The following is a 17,106-nucleotide window of genomic DNA, read 5'->3' on the forward strand; positions in this document are numbered from 1 at the left end:
CAGGATACGTAGGCTACCTTTCAGCCATTAAGAGAGATGTTTATTTCCATTCAACTCTCTGGTTGGTCTGGTGTCTTGCCTCTGTTGCATTCACTGAACATGGGAAATTAAAATCCTGCCGTCCTCTCTAGTGTCATGATGAGGTTCAGGTAAAGCACGGTTAATGTACTGTATAATTGACTCAATAATATAATACATGACTTTGAGAGTAGGCAATCTAGGCATATTAACAAAATTAATTAAACATACTTATCACGGTGACGGTGTACTGAAATAAAAGAAAACATTTAATTTATTTTTCATTCATTCATTTTTTGCCAGGGGGCCCTTAGTGGCTGCGGGGCCCTAAGCGGCCGCTTATGTCGCTTAATGGGTCGGGCCGGCTCTGTGCATCAGCATTGAATGTAAATGTACATGTCTTAACAACTGGTCTGTATACACTTTTCGTAAACTTTTGGTTGCTTTTCATCGTATTGTTTTCATTAGTTATCAGCAAATTCTCCCTGGTAAGCTGTAATTATCTAAAACACAAATAAATTCTATTCACAAAATAAATGATTAATTAATTTAAACCAAAGCCCTGCCATTAGATACCAATCTTTAAAGCAATATAATTTTGTGTGATCAGAGTGTTCTCATCTTATCAGAAGAGTTAATAAATATGTCAGCTTCTACATTCATTGGAGGAGAAGATTTTTGGTATGTCAAACTGTGTACAGGACAGGACCGACACATCAAATAAGCAGCTAAAAGATGACAGAGGTTATTTATTTCCATATATCTTTATTATTATTTCCCATATATTTATATATCTTTATTCTATACAGGTGTATTATTCATACAGTCTTTTATTGACATACATAGATCTTACATAAGCTTGAGAGGTACGAGAGAGAGAGAGAGAGAGAGGCAAGAGGAGTTTACGTCCTTCATAAGATATTTTTGGCATTTAACAAGACAACAGGAGATCACATTACACACACACACACACACACACACACACACACACACACACACACACACACACACACACACACACACACACACACACACACACACACACACACACACACACACACACACACACACACACACACACACACACACACACACACACACACACTTTAAGTACGGTATATACACACAGTACGGCATGCACACATAAAGGGGCTGAACACCTCTAATCCTTTTAGCGCAACCACTCAAACGTGCACCAGCACACTAATTAAGGTGCACACACACACACAACACTCAAACCCACACATGAACTAAACACACACACACACACATACACACACACACACACACACACACACACACACACACACACACACACACACACACACACACACACACACACACACACACACACACACACACACACACACACACATCCATGGAGAGACAGGTATTCACAGATAACACCAATACCAGACTGACTAGTAAATACACATGTAGATGTACAGTACTCGCCATATTTTAACTCCTGCTCCTACACACACTCCCAGAAACACACACATAGGCACATGTGCATGAACACACAAACACACTATTGTTTTGGTAGAAAGTAAAGAGATTTTCAGACTATGCCATTGATAATGTTATTAGCTCCGATCCACATTTGGTTTCTATTACTGACAGTTATGCAGTATGACAACAGAGTGCCGTGTGATTAAACCATCAGCACTGTGTCATGTCACGTTGTCATACTGAAGTGTAGGAGGTCAAAATGACAGAATTCAACTTTATAAAATAAATACACATTTTATATTGCAGTTATAGAATAAATACACTTGGTTGGTCCTACCAGTGATCCGTTTCTTTTCACTGGACATTATAACAGTCTTTTTTCAAACACACACATACACACACCCACTCATGTCACTACCAGACAGTGCTTCACAGTGTAGGGAACTCATTGCAAATCCATCAGTCGTCCAAGATGCCACCAAATAAACATAGGCTGACAGTAAACACAACATAAAGACGGCTACGTTATTGAAACATCTTTAGAAATATGAACAGAACAGATATCAGATATATTTGGCTTCAGAAACAGATACCTGAATTTTGCTACATATCAGAATGCATAACGTAACAGCATGACATGGATGCAACCATACAGGCTGAGAGATTGAAATGTAAATATCTGGCCTTCTTCAAATGTGTAGTATCTGCAGTTATATCGTATGATACTTTATATAAGTGTATAAAATATTTGTTATGACGTGTGATGTATAACCTGAAGGAAGGTCGGTCACTCTGACTTCGGTGACACCTGGACAAATAGAGAGAGAATGCTGAGGATACTGAAGCTAACTCTGGGCTTTTTTACACCAGAGTATTCCTTCAAAACTGAACCAGCATAATAAACCAAACTAAATAAACTTCTGCAGCCTGGATCCGCCTGCCTCCATGATCACTACTTCTAGATCTGGTGTGAGATGGCTAAAGAGAAGTGTAGGAGATCTATGAAAAAGAGGCAAAGACGGTGAAAGGTAGCCCCCTTGTCCTGTGGTTTTGCAGTTTGTCCAGAAGAGGGCGCTCTGGGTAGAGAGAGTGGCCCCGTCTATGGGTCTAGGTTTGGTCAGACTGCGTTGGTGACTATGTAGTCTCTGTATTGGTCACCGCTGGGCACTGGAGTGATGCTCTTTAACAGACGCTGCAGATACAGGAAAAAGACGGACAAAGATTAAACTGATATTCAATGTTTTAACTGGAAACTGAAACGTATCAACCACAAGGCAGGTCCACATGTGTTTGTGCCACTGATTTTATTGCAGCATTTTCTTTTGATTTGATATGTGTCAGATGTGTTAGAAAACAGGAGCCATATTCCTTTTGAATACCTCTGAAATAAGATCAAATATATAAGGATTGACGAGGACAGGTGTATTCAATCCGTACCAGATTTGTACAGTATGCACTATTTTAGTTAAAGTCCATGTAATGTCCAAACAAGCCTGATTATTGACTGTGGGCACTGAATCAGACAGCTATTGAAAATATCCCTTGCAATTTCCCAAAGCTCATATTTTTAAATGTTTCGTTTTGTTCAAGTAAACCCGAAGAACCTGGCCATAGGAAACCGGCAAATACAGTATTCACACATATTGAAGCTCGAACCAGTGAATATTGGTCCTTTTTCCTTTAAGCTAAGACTTTAACAGATCATCAGAATTGATCACAAGCTATTACACCAGAGCAAGAATGGTATCCAAATCTAAAATAATTCAACGATAATGTGAACAAATATTGCAGATGCCAAACAAACAAACCCAGTCCACGAAGAGCCACTCACACATTTTGACCTCCCGTAGCCTCATCTGTCCCCATGAGTTACACTAACAGTGTCCTTTCACACTCACATGCACACAAAGACACGCCCCCTGTGTGTTAACAGTGTGTGTTGACAGTGTGTGTCAGTGGCATTGTGTGCCCTGGCGGCAGTGTCAATACTGGACGTCTGTCTACAAGCCTCTTTGATGTCCTCCTACCTTCTGTCAACGCTAACAAAGGGACTATGAGACTTTAATTAGGATTATAACAAATACATGTTGTATTGTTCTTTATTATGTATGTTACAAGCTCGGGTATGTATAGAGCAAGTACACACCTGAAAGTTAAGTTAGGGAATCACATAAACAATAATAAAGGTTACTTGCTCAAAGTGAAACAATATAATTTAAGTGTCAAACCGGTATCGTGAATAGGTTTTGAAGATCATTTGTATTAATGATGCTTATTTATTTTTGCCATGCACCGTGCTCTGTTGTTAAAGCCCTGTTAATGACACACATCTGGTCCGTTTTAGATTTGCTTTTATGTTCAAAACTGGCTACGTGAAGGCTTGCACAGGTGTTGAATGCCGATGTGTGACGTAAGGCTCCGGCCACACGAGGACGAAAACGGTCGTTTGCATTCCTGTTTAGTGTCACCGTAGACCGTTCGTTCGGCCACACGAGGACGACCGAATATGACAGTAAACAACTGCGGAAACGATAACGGGTCCCAAGGTGGATAGAACGGCATACGCAACGCTCTGGGGGGGTCCAACGGCTCCGTGTGTGCGCCCTATATGTTCATTTTCTGATAATGATGACGCAATTGCCCCGCCTCTCCCCACTTCTGCTGCTCACCCCCGCGTCAAAGTAAACTGCACACTGAATTCAGATTATTTATCTTTCTCTCGATATGGACATAAATGCGAGTGAAGTCTAATCTGACAGGACGGAGACACGCAGCTCTGCTCACCTGCAGCTCCTCCCGCTGTGATGCAGCGGTGAACGGAGCAAAACACACACTTCAAGTCAGATCATCACCCTTAGCTATTTTAATTAACTCTCAAACTGCCTAAACTAGTTATAAATATGTTTATTTTTACTGTCGGGTCACTCATTACTGGATCAGCTGCTGCATGAGACAGACACTGACTGACCGAGAGGGAGGAAAAAGAGAGGCTCCATGTATTATATTATTATATTATATAGAGTTGTTATTCATTTGTTTTAAAGCTCAATAAATAACAAAGAAGACCTTTGACCGGCACTTTTATAATTTTGTCCACAAGATTAAAACTTTAATACACGTTGACTGGCGAAAAACTCTGCCCGGTTCCCTCGGCCCCCACCGCGGAGAATAAACAGAAGGGCAACCATGACAACCATGCTTCTTCTCTGCTTTTGTGGAGGAAGTTACAGCGCCACGTACAGGCAGTATATGTATGTACTGCAGCTTCTCCAGCGGTTGGAGCTAAACGGAGCTGTCTCGTGTGGATAGACACTATCCGGTGAACTCTGCGTGTGGACGGAAGCTTTTTTGCGATTGCGTTTGCGTTAATCCTATGCGTTTAGCCGTATGCGTTTAGCCGTATGCGTCCTCGTGCGGCCGGGGCCTAAGAGTCAGAGGTAAGTGTTTGGTCTGTGTAATTAGGTAATGCCCTACATGTATGCATGTGTGTGTAAACTCTTATTTGTAATGGATTGTTTCTTGGCTTGGCTTTAATCTCTGGCCTCAGCCTCCTCAGCAATCCTTTGATCCTGATCCCAAATCATGTGCTCACTGCAGAGGGTAAAGCCTGACGGTGCGTTCAAAGGAAAGGAAATGTGGAACTGTTGTTGGTGAGGTGTCAGTAAGAGAGCGAAAGATCGTGTGGGGATAAGGACAGAGCAATGTGAACGAGGGGAGACATAGGGAAGATACACTTCAAATGTGAATGAGAAAGAAAGGAAATGCCGTACCTCTTTGAATGTTCCCTTGGCATTGAGCAAGTAGAAGACCATATAAGCAGGCACACAGATGAATGAAGAGACCCCGATGCAGTAGCCCAGGACAGTGGTCCATGGAGGGAAGTGGTAGTCGAACAACCTGACCTCTGGAGGGAAGGCCAGGAAACTAATGATGATGAACTGCACACAGGAACGGGAACACAAGCAGATATAACAAGGATTAAACATTAAAAGATTAAATATGAGAAACTATAATATAAGCTTATAAGTATTCAAATTGCTCCTCTAGGCATTTACTCAACTCAGCGGCCTTCTGAGTTTGTACATATATGTGTAAGTACTGTAAACGGGCCTCACCACCAGGAAGCAGGGGCAGATGGCCACCCAGCAGATCCTCCAGAAACAACCCGGGTAGAATCCAAGCATGAGATGGATGTCATTACAGAAACGGTTGGTACCTGGAACACAAACACAGAGTCAATACAAAGTCACAACAATCAGGAGGGCATCTTTTATGTGACCGAAACTAAGCAGACACTAAAAAGACCCAGAGGTAAGATTATAGTAACGTAATAAATCTGCAACAACACTCTCAATGTGTGATTAAAAATAAACTGCAACATAGTATTGTGTCACACGATCCAACTAACTCATGCAGTCATTCACAATAAGGTCGCAACTCCACCCCATCATTGCTACAATCACACAGGCTTGCCGTAGAACCAGGAGACGGCGATGACTTCGAGCAGCACCACGGTGATGACGGCGGGGCCCGTAGCGTACTCCTCAAACAGCTTCACCACATACGCTCCACCCTGAGGCAGCAGGAGAGAACAGAGAGAGGGATGAACTTATGTCAAGCTATTCACAAATGATTAGGGGATGTTATGTAGGCTTCTAGATTAATTTAGTTATGCTCAGCCACTGCTTTAATCTGACTACTACAGTCCATTATTTAAAATACAGCAGTAACAATTAGATAACTTTGATCAATATAAGCTAGTTTATTGGTCTATATAACATATTTTAATGGAAAGGGAGGGTGTGAGAAATGACGGGCATTACATAAAGTCTTGAATTAATGTTTTAATTATTCAGTATAATTTGATTATCAAAACACAGCTGTTTTATTTATGATAGATTTGTTCGATGCTTATTAGGTGACATTTTGAAAGTGGTTTGTGTGTGATGTGGTCATTTCACTTACATATGTGAGTGTGGAGAGGGCCCCGAGGAAGCAGACGCACACCAGGCCGAGGACAAACCACTCTCGTCTCTTAGACAGGAGCTGCGGGAACTCATCGATCATCGCCGTGATCACCCCCTCCAACCCCGCAAACTGCAGAGAGGAGTACAGCAAGGAGTGGAGGAAGACGGAAATGAGCAAGAGGAAAACTCAGAGGAGGATGAACAATTGAGCAAATAAGTATCTAGATACATTTTACTGTATCTAAATATTATTTGTTACTAATCAGCTGTTTGATCTGTTAAATCTTTATTTATGTATATAGCACATTTTAAAACAACCTCAGTTGACCAAAGTGCTGTACAGGCAATAACTACAACATAAAATAACACAATGGGAGTACAATAATTAGAACATGATAAAAAGCTCAATAACTAGAAACATATAAAAACACATGCAAATGTAAAAATGTAATGTTCATCTCGTATTAAACGCCAGGGCAAAGGGGTGAGTTTTTAGCTGAGATTTAAAAAGTTCCCGGTCACCTCGGGGTTTTTTCCTGCACCGAGGAACCACCAACATATTTTGCTGAGCTGAGCGCAATGCTCTAGCTGGAGCATGGGGGTGCAACAACTCAGACAGGTAATGTGGTGCCAGTCCATGCATTGATTTAAAAACAACAAGTAAGTAATGAATCCAGTACGAGTATGGCACTCTTTGGGCAATCCACAGCACACTGATGACAAATGTTCAAGATGCATTGTGTACCCTATTATTCACACAGTGAAGTCAAAGAAAAAACTCCTATCTGACATGAATCCACGTACAGCTCCACATCGTGCGGTAATATCCTCAGTCATAAAATGGAGGAGCATAGCAACCTGGATGCTGATTCCAGCCTGATTATCAGGAGGTGATAGCAGCGCGGGTCTCTCCAGCTGGCTGCCTCAGATAAACACAGGCTTACGGAGACAAGATCGCCACACAGCAGCGATATGAAAGTCCTATTGCATTGTTTCCACTGACTGTTATCCAACATCCAACACAGAGGACAAATAATACTCAAAACCTTTATGGAGCAACGGCTGCAACGGGTAAACACAAGTCAAACAGAACGAGGCATTAACCCGTATGACAAGGCAAATATGAAGCGTCTGTTTGTAGGTCTGAGAGAACACACAAGAGCCGGGCAACTAAAGAATCAGGTAGAAAGGAAAGAGGGTGATGAAACACAAAACATTTGACTTGAGTGTCTTAGTTTTGCGTTGACATGAGTAATGATCAAACTAACCGTGCTGTCCAGACCCAACATAATGATCATGAGGAAGAAGATGATGGAGAAGAACGTAGCAGCAGGCATGTTTGCTATGGCTTCTGCGTAAATGATGAATAGCAGACTGGGACCTGGAACAGAGGGCAAGGAAAAGGGAATCGTATTCATCCTTACAGCTGCATTGTTTTCCAATGTGTGCATCATTCTGCTTTAGTGATATGAGAAGTCAAAGCTTGTCCTAGATACAATTCAATCTAGGTTACTTATTCATCCCATTTGTACCTACCAGCATTCTTGGCCACACTCCCCACATCCTGCTGCCTCATCTCAGCCATGTAGCCCAACACGGTGAAGATGACGAAGCCGGACAGGAAGCTGGTCAGACAGTTCACAGAGCTGGTGATCAAGGCATCTCTGAGAAGGACAAATATTAAGGGCAAGAATTTGAGATCGGGACAGCGTCGTTAATACTTATTCTTTGAGCCTCTTTTTAGTTGTATAGACATCGGGAACATTTGTGATACAGGAATGTTATTGATCCACCTGTATAGATGCATGTTTCTGGAAATGTGTCTCTGATAATTATATTTAAAGGATGTCTGTAGAGCTGTAATATAGGGATGAGGATTTTGCTTGATACACAGATATGTTTCATTATATTGTGAAATATAAAAGACATTTGTTTTCATGAGATGTTCTCACTTGTAGCAGTTGTTGTGAAATGGGTTGTAGCTGGCAAAAGCAAGGAGCACGCCAAACCCCGGACCCAGTGAGAAGAAAATCTGAGCCGCGGCATCAATCCACACCTGACAGATTGTGAAAGGTTCAACAATGTTAGTTTGTACAAATGTAATAGAAACACAAACGTTTCAAATACAGCCTTGCTAGACCGCAACGACTGACTTACTGTTGTGCTAAGCAGTTTCTGCCAATCGGGTTTGAGATAGAAGACCACGCCCCTCCAGGCCCCGGGCAGAGTGGCCCCACGGACGAGCAGCACCAGGAGGACCAGGTATGGAAAAGTAGCAGTCACCCAAACTACCTGATGCAGGAAAGGAGGAAATACTATTCACTTTTCTGTCTGTAAACGTGTACTCTATGTCTAGTCGTAGCAGCGTAGATCATACTCATAGCTTGTTGCCTGTCTATCTAACTAACTTCCCTACCCATGATGATGAATGATACTGGGTGAGTTAAGAGATGATAGAAGAACAAACATCTTTTTCTCTGCATCTCTGGCTCCATCAATCCATCCATCCATCCAGTCTAACTGACACCCCCATTAGCCAGGCAGGCGCCCCTTCGGTTACCTTTCCAGACGTCTTGACTCCTTTCCAGATGCTGAAGTAGACGATGGTGAAGATGAAGAGCAGGCAGAGGGCCAGCTGCCAGCTGACAGAGCCCAGGTGGTGCAGACCTTCGGAGCGGTGGACCTGCAGCACCTGGCGACTGGAGGGGGGGAACAAGGCAGGGGGGGGGGATGTTGGGATTGAGACGTGAGGACGAAGAGGGGGAGACAAGACAATTTCAATATACAGTGAGACGACATGAGAGGAGACGGCAGGAGAAAGAGGGAGGCATTAAAAAAAACACGGAGAGATGGAAGAAAGTAGGGGAAGGACAAAGATGAGAAGGTGTAGAATAATAACAGAGAAGATTAGACAGAGGAAGAAAAACAAAGATAGGGTCACTAGATGTTGGGACATTTGGAAAGAGATAATGCACGGAAGGACGGAGATGGATCAGCAAGAAAAAAGAAGAGGAGATGAATATAGGTGTTTTGAAGGGCAGGGTGTCAACAACAGGACAGAAAGGGATAATATAGGCCGGGTATTAAATCAACAATATTGAATATGAGGATGCTAATGCCCAGACGAATACACACACATACAGTACATGACACTTGCAGATGAAATGAGTCGTAATGTAAGTTGACCTCAGGGAAACCGTAAGGAGTCTCAATAAACGCTGTGCGCGAGAGCCTTGACTGACTTCATAGCAGTTTACACAAGCCCAAGTGAAAAAAGAATTAGCAGGCAGAAAAGAAGGAGGCAGAAAAGAAGGAGGCAGAAACGAGCAGCGAGGTTAACATCCGGTCACAGGTTAAGCACACAGAGCTCGCACGATAAAACAGAGACGTGATTTATGTCGAAAACAGGAAATTCTGGCGCCAGACTGACTTGCGGAATTTGTTACTTTAAAACCTGTATTAGGAAAAGTCGACTGCGTATAAACTCTCAATCTGTCCCAGCGGTCCGACGCAGACACGGCTGAGCGGGAAGCTGATAAGACCGAGCCAGGAAGACACAGCTAAGGTTTTAATTTACAGTCGAATAAATAAGTAACTTGAGTGGGGGGGGAGAGATTTAAGTTACTGTGGAAACAGCATGCTGAAGAAGTAATAACGCTTAGAGTGATAGAAATAATCACTTTACATTTATTTTTAGCTGAAAGGCTAGTACGATCTGGTTTGTTGTAAAATCTTGAGCACAAATTGTTTCTTAGTCAACAATAGGGAAAAGGACAACTTTAAAAAAAAACATGTTTGTGTCACAACTGTGTTCTTACTAAAACTGCACGTATTACTTTTGAATGTATATATTTGTTAACTGTTACACATTAAAGCAGTAAGACAAGCATCGTTATATTTCACCTTGACACTGACGCTCCACCTCTCGATTATCCTCCAATGATTTCACTGGGATTCGTTTGCAGGCTTTCGTATCATCCAATGATCATCTCAGCTGATATCTAAACCACTTTATCTGTTTTATATCTTTGCTGTCATGTGAGTGTATGCAGCTTCTCTGCTTCACTCCCCCACCTGTGTCAAGGCCCTCTCTACCCTGGGAGGAGATCAAATTGACTGCTATTTATAGAGCTCTCCCCCCATAAATCTAATAGACAGAGTCAACGCCAAACTCTATCAAATAAAGCTTGTTCTTCACAGAGTATGTTACTGATGTTTCCTGTACTTCTAACAATCTTAGATGAGATCAGTGTTTCTTATTACGAAATGATGGTAGCCAATTAGGCAAGTGAACATTTTAAATAGAGGGATGGTGGTTAATCTGCCAGTGCACCTAAACACCAGAACCAGAGCCGGTAATCTCTCTCTGGAAGTCGTCGTCCCTCTCTCCCTCGACGTCTCCCTCCTGCGTAACTCACCCCCTACGCATCTACATCCGACTTACATGTACTTACGTATAGAACTCCTCTGCAGGGGAGGTGGAGGAGTTGGACCAGGACACATTGTGGTCCGTGGACATGTAGCGGTTGCAGTTGGCTGTGTTCCAGCTGTTGGAGCAGGTGGTCCACGGCAGGGTGGGCCGAAACGACGACAGCAGATAGTACAGAGCCCAGGCCATGATGGTGTTGTAGTAGAAAGCGACGTAGAGGGCGATGATGCAGATGGCAAAGCCGATCCCTGTGAGAGTGGAAGAAAAATTGAAAATCTTTATTATAAAATCCCCATTTATGTTTATTTAGAAGACATATAGGATAACGTGTCTCGTGTGGCACCAGCCATTCACTCCTTCAGGAGACATCAGTGGTGTTTCCAAGCTAATTCAAGTTGCTACTGGGTGAGTGGGTGACATTTCTGAACAACAACAACAACCAACATACTATCACATTTCTGAGCATCTGGCATTTGGCATGGAAATGTGACAATTACCATAACAGAGAGTCTGCTTTATTAGATGTACAAGGGACTGGGGATGCTCTTCAAGGGAACTGTACTGACGGGGTGGAGGAGGTTAAATGAACCGTCTCTCAGGCTCTGACGGCTGGACCTTTTCCCTTTTTTTGTTCTCCTACTGCCAATTTTCCCGTTTGTAGGAGCTACTCTCCTCCCTTTCAATCCAAGCTATTGCTTTTAACTCGTTTCTCTAACTGTTCTGTTTTTCTCTCCTCTCCTACTGTTACCTTTGAAGATGGGGCAGATGTGTTTCCAGATGGAGATGCAGCCGCTGCGGTGGAACTGGCCGAGAGCCAGCTCCATGTAGAAGAGAGGGACGCCTCCAAATATCGCCATTAACAGGTAGGGCAGCAAAAAGGCACCTGGGGGGGGGAGGGGAGGCAAGAAATGGAAAGCATTGGGGATTAGAGCAGGAGATTAAGGGTTGGAAACAGGGGTAGGAGGGAGAACAGAAATAAAGAAAACATTCGGGAAAGTCAGAGGGAAATAATGGGAAGAAATAAAGAGTTATGGATGAACAGTTAAAAGTCTATCACACTCTGGAGAAACACTTGCGGTTCACACTCCATCTGTAATCTCCTTAGGCCTCTAAATAACTCCCAATCTACAATGACATTAAAAAGCACTCTGTTAAAAACAATAAATATTGAACCGTGGTCATTCAAAATCTGCAATGTGTGCTTGCCCAGTTTCATAACTCTCCATTTCATTTGATGTGGAAAGACACAGTAAGAGGGTCGTTTTGTTTAAATTCTATGATGACAAATTAGGACTAGTGCAATGCTGGCTGCTAACAGAGGAAAGTATACACATGATGGAGAGAGAAGAGGAAGGCCACACACTGAAAAGCAGCAGGATGGCAGGGACATCTGTGAACTCCACAACCTAACGTGCAGAGTTTGATAACACATCTCTTTCTTTCTTTCTTTCTTTCTTTCTTTCTATCTGATTATCAACTTATTTGAATGTGCATGTGTGCAAGTGTTTATGCGGGGCGGTGTGTGTCAAAGCAGAGCAAAGATAAGGGTTGATTGAGAAGCTGCCTAGGAGACAGGTTATTAAGCATGGAGAAAGGCAGTGAAGGCGTTCTCATAAAAACCACAATTAATACTGTTGCCTCTATCAAGTGTCTCCCAGTCGCCATCTCTACCTCGCTCCGTGAAACACACACACAGCACAGGAAATTGCAAAGATTTTATTATTTCATATTCAATAAAAGTGGAAAGGTAGGCCCTGTTTTCTACAAAGTGAGGATTGTGTAGTCACAGAGCTCAGGCGGACCACACAGGCTTTGTGAGGAACGTAAGCTTACCTCTTTGTGCCTTAGATTGTGCAAGATGAGCTGAATCAAGCGCTTCTCATAAACAACTAGGGTAACTGCAGCACTTCTTATAGGTCTACACCCTTTTTCTTCAGCCGTTTGTTTTAGAGAAAATGAGAATGTTCTAAGATGGCTCACCTGGTATTCTACATTAAGAGGGTTAAAAAAAAAAAGTAATCCCGCAAAAACATTTATGAGCAAAAAACATGGAGTTCCAGCTCATTAGTTATGGTAGGAGATTCAGGGTCCGACACTTATTCCTGCAATAGGTCGCTATCATCAGTATGTTGTCTGTATATACGATGTGTATATGTACATTAGTCACGTGGGACAATGCTAGTCTTTTATCGTGCACTACGTAGTATTTATGATTTTGTATCTTTTGTGGAACTGCAGGAAAGAGTCGAAAAAATGTTTCCTTACGAAGGCAATACAGTTTATCGTATCGTATCACAACAGATATAGTCTGCGTCTTCCTCCATCTTTAATGATGGTAAAACTTACTTTAGAAAATGGACTTACTTAATCTGCTACATACTGTATCTTATTTTTACATGGTATATCAAGCAGGAATGCTTCTGTTCTTTCTAAACCTTAAAGGTGTGTTTACTCAAGCCAAGTTCCCCTAATCTCCACCCCTCTCCTTATCTTCCCTGTCCAATGTCAAACATCTTTTGCCTCCTCACCTCCTCCGTTTTGGTAGCAGATGTAAGGGAAGCGCCAGACGTTCCCCAGGTCCACAGCGTAGCCGATCACAGAGAGCAGGAAGTCCATCTTCTTGCTCCAGGTTTCTCTGGGCCTCTCCAAGCTGGTCTGTTGGACCACCAGATTCCTGAGGCCCCCCGGCGGCACCGTGGCCCCGGGGCCTGACCCAGGCGCGGAGGCCGTCCCCCCGGAGCAGGCTGCGCCCCCCGGCCCCTCTTTGGGGCTCTGAGGCGTGGATGTATCGAAGCCATTGGACACCTGCTGTCCAGAACCGGAGCTCAAACTCTTGGTTCCTTTCTCTGAGAGACCGTCAGCCAACGTCAGTCTGCCATTCTCCTGCTGTGTCCCCTCCTCTTCATCCCCCGGCCCCTCCACTCTCCCTTTCTCCCCTTTGTCCATATTCAACATGTTCGTCAGCATCATGTCTTGTTTCTCCATTTGGGTTGTGGTGGTTATGGCGAGGCGGTTAGGGGTGGAGGGAGGTTCTCAGTGACGATGAAGGGAATGTTGCGCTGCTGTCTGATGTGGCGCCCATCAGGGGAACAGAGGGGTGAGGAGGGCGAGGGAATGGTGCAGGGATGCTGTGGTGACTAAATTAGCAGGATTGTGAAAGGGCAGGTAAAGAAAACAGCTCAAATATACACTAAGAATGAAGAGAATGGGGCCAGATTGGGGGAGTTACGCGTGTGGGAGAGAACTGAAATGAGTCTGTTGAGCAAGAAAGAATACCAGGACGGACACGAGAGGAGAGATGTGTTTGAACAGGATGTGGACAGCAGAGAAGTGACAAGAGTCTTGGATCTTCTCCACAAACTGCTCGTCCTCTGAGACACTCAGTGATGGGGCAAACTGTGACACACAGGGAAAAGACACATATAAGTCACATGAAGAAAAAGGTAATCAGCTCACATTAACTTTACTATAGAATGAGTCTGAGATTTGACGATAACATACAGTATCCAGATTTACCGCCCGTTTATTTAGGTAAAGTGAGAGATGGGAATATATTTGAATGTCCTAAAAAATAATGGTGTAAATCGAGTTGATTGTGCTGAGACGTGCTGATTTTCTTATTTTTTCTTTCTAAGTTTCTAGTTTCATGCTGACTCAGCTGCATAACCTGTTTCCATGCTTATCTCATCAAAGCTGGAATACTTAAGGCTATACACACATTATAAACACAAGCACCGGCAGGAAGGCAAAAAACACATGAGAAAATCTTAAAAGTAAGAAAAGAAGAAGTTATATTTTATTTTTTTGTTGTTGTTACCAAAAGCAATATAAATGATTAGAGCAAAAATATCTGACATTAGTCACATATAAAAGTTTTTGCTCAACAGGTTGTCCCTGCAAAATGCTCTAAGTGGACAACAGATTATTATACATAATAAATATTTATAATTTTACCTCAAGGCTTGAAAGCTATCATAAAACATTTATATAATACATTAAAACAAGAATATCTAAAATGCAAATGTTTGACTGATTTGTAATAAGTATGCCTACAATTAGACATGGATGCTATTTCAAGCACACATCTTATTTTATGTGTCTTAAGTGACACAATTGTGTATATGTGTAAAATATATAAAGATAAATGCAGTATATTTAACTCTGTTTCTTAATTAAATGATCAATTAGAATGACTAAATGATTTTTTCAAACATTTTTAGTTTTTCATCTTGACTTTGGTTCTCATTTTTGTAAGAACAGCTAGGCATGGACACAATTACCTTTAATTTAACAAAAACAAACCACACTTAAGAAATTCCTTTTTCAGTACAAAGTTCACACATGCTCAAAATAGACTCTAAATTTGTCATGTGAGTAATGGGTCAAACTGAGAGCTATTTAGTTTAAGAGTGATTTAGTTTACAGTGTTAGCTCAGTTACTAACGAATGCCTGAATGTAGGTAGACATCATTTAAACGGAACGCCATTATCTTAATTAAGAACGAGTGTCCGGCACAACATTCACTCAACACTAACATCTGAATACGCAGCAACCAAGAGCCTCTCTCCTCACACACTTGTACTCTTATTTCCCGATGAGAGGAAGTTATTCATTACAACAATTACTGAATTTAAATCTACTGTACAAAGACTGATTAAAACCAAGTACGCTCCTCCTGGCTGACAAAACCTATTTGATATTAAACTTGACCGACAATGACAGGCTGTGACAATCTCTACTCAAAAGGTGGAATCTTTAAGGAAACGTAGGGAGACATTGCAAATGTAATCACTTTAACACACATTACTGTTAAAAACGAACTTGAATGATTATAAGTTTTTCACTTACAATCATTCACAAAGCCCTCAACGTATCAGCTGTCAAACCTTTCAATAGAAGGTAGAGAATAACAAACGATAGTGAACAGATCTGACCCGCAGAAACACTTTATCAAAGTCTGAAAACACTGAGTGAAGAAGTAACACTCCAATTAAGTTTGAAAAATGTTTTTTCCCTTGTTATCTAGGGGATCTAAGAAAACACAACAAAATTACAAAATGATACTGTGGTGGAAAGATTAAAGCCACTAGTAATATAACAAAATCATGATCCTTTAGCGTTCAACCAAGAAGACTTTAATAAAGAATAAGCTGCGTATACGATAACATCCAGATTCAAACACAGATAAACTGAAATAGGACCGTGAGAAAAATACCAATGACTGATAAAGAAACAAACCAAATTAAAAAAGGTAGACGCTTTTGAGCCATCTCATATCTTAGTAAACTCTATTTAATCTTCAAATAAATCGTCTCCAGGCGGACAATTTTGAAGTAAATACAAAAAAAGCAAAATGAAGACACCATTAGGTTTTTATCCCAACTCCCATGCTTCACATACATTACCTTGAGAGATGGTAAATGAGGACGAGTAGAACCTGAGGCAGCTGTAAGACACTCAGCAGCAGCAGCAGCAACTTCTACCCAAACTTCAAAGAATCCCGTGGTGTTGCATGCACTAGCACATCAGGACACAGTGTTTGCCCATTGAGCTCTCAAACCTCTCTCATTCTCCCTCTCTCTCTCCCTCCCTTGTTGTCCCTCTCTCCCTGACTTGTAACCACACACACTTACACACATGCTGCGTTCAGAGACGCACAGACATATGCAGAGATGGATGCATGTGTGCATTCGTTCAGAGAGAAGATACTGGAGAGACATTATGCAATCGCACACACACACACACACACACACACACACACACACACACACACACACACACACACACACACACACACACACACACACACACACACACACACACACACACACACACACACACACACACACACACACACACACACACACACACACACACACACACACACACACACACACACAGGCAAAGCCCTGCTTGAGTTCTCACACTCCCTCCTCTTCCATTTCCCTCCTTAGCTCATTATGCTTTTACATTTCTCTCATCAGTCAAATCTTTGGTCCCCTCCCTCCATTTGTCTCCCCTTGTGTCATCACACACACCTGCTGCGGAGAGATTAGACTTTTACTGCTTTGACCAGTTACCCGTAATTTCTGAGTCCTGTTCTACCTCAGCAAAACATGCTCAATTGAGATGATTTATATGTCAAATAATGCTTGAAACGTGAGCATTATTTGACAAAACCAGCAGTCTGCTTGTAAGTTGTTGATGTGCTTTTTTTTTTTTTTAAATCAAGTTACAAG

At 42.1% G+C, this 17,106-nt stretch overlaps 1 protein-coding gene across 1 annotated transcript; it reads right to left on the bottom strand.

Annotated features, from left to right (window-relative positions):
- Positions 1–779: 779 nt before the first annotated feature.
- slc6a4a (solute carrier family 6 member 4a) lies at positions 780–16,519 on the bottom strand. The gene is made up of 14 exons (XM_079679637.1): positions 16,273–16,519; positions 13,395–14,262; positions 11,615–11,749; positions 10,892–11,114; positions 8,998–9,136; positions 8,595–8,729; positions 8,390–8,493; positions 7,974–8,101; positions 7,706–7,818; positions 6,436–6,567; positions 5,944–6,043; positions 5,586–5,686; positions 5,241–5,408; positions 780–2,662 (listed from the first exon to the last, which is right to left on the bottom strand). Exons 2-14 carry the CDS (start codon positions 13,849–13,851, stop codon positions 2,588–2,590), a joined length of 2,010 nt encoding a protein of 669 aa, XP_079535763.1. The 5' UTR covers positions 13,852–14,262; positions 16,273–16,519; the 3' UTR covers positions 780–2,587.
- Between the last annotated feature and the right edge of the window lie 587 nt (positions 16,520–17,106).

The sequence above is a fragment of the Notothenia rossii genome (genome assembly GCF_949606895.1).
Source record: "Notothenia rossii genome assembly, chromosome: 4".
Classification (NCBI taxonomy): Eukaryota; Metazoa; Chordata; class Actinopteri; order Perciformes; family Nototheniidae; genus Notothenia; species Notothenia rossii.

Excerpts from the sequence above, each read along its gene's own strand:
- slc6a4a (XM_079679637.1), bottom strand. The coding sequence starts at position 13,851 with ATGGAGAAACAAGACATGATGCTGACGAACATGTTGAATATGGACAAA. Across the intron at positions 11,750-13,394 it reads CTGCTACCAAAACGGAGGAG|GTGCCTTTTTGCTGCCCTAC; the intron begins GTGAGGAGGCAA and ends TCCCCCCCCCAG. Across the intron at positions 2,663-5,240 it reads CCAAGGGAACATTCAAAGAG|CGTCTGTTAAAGAGCATCAC; the intron begins GTACGGCATTTC and ends CTGTATCTGCAG.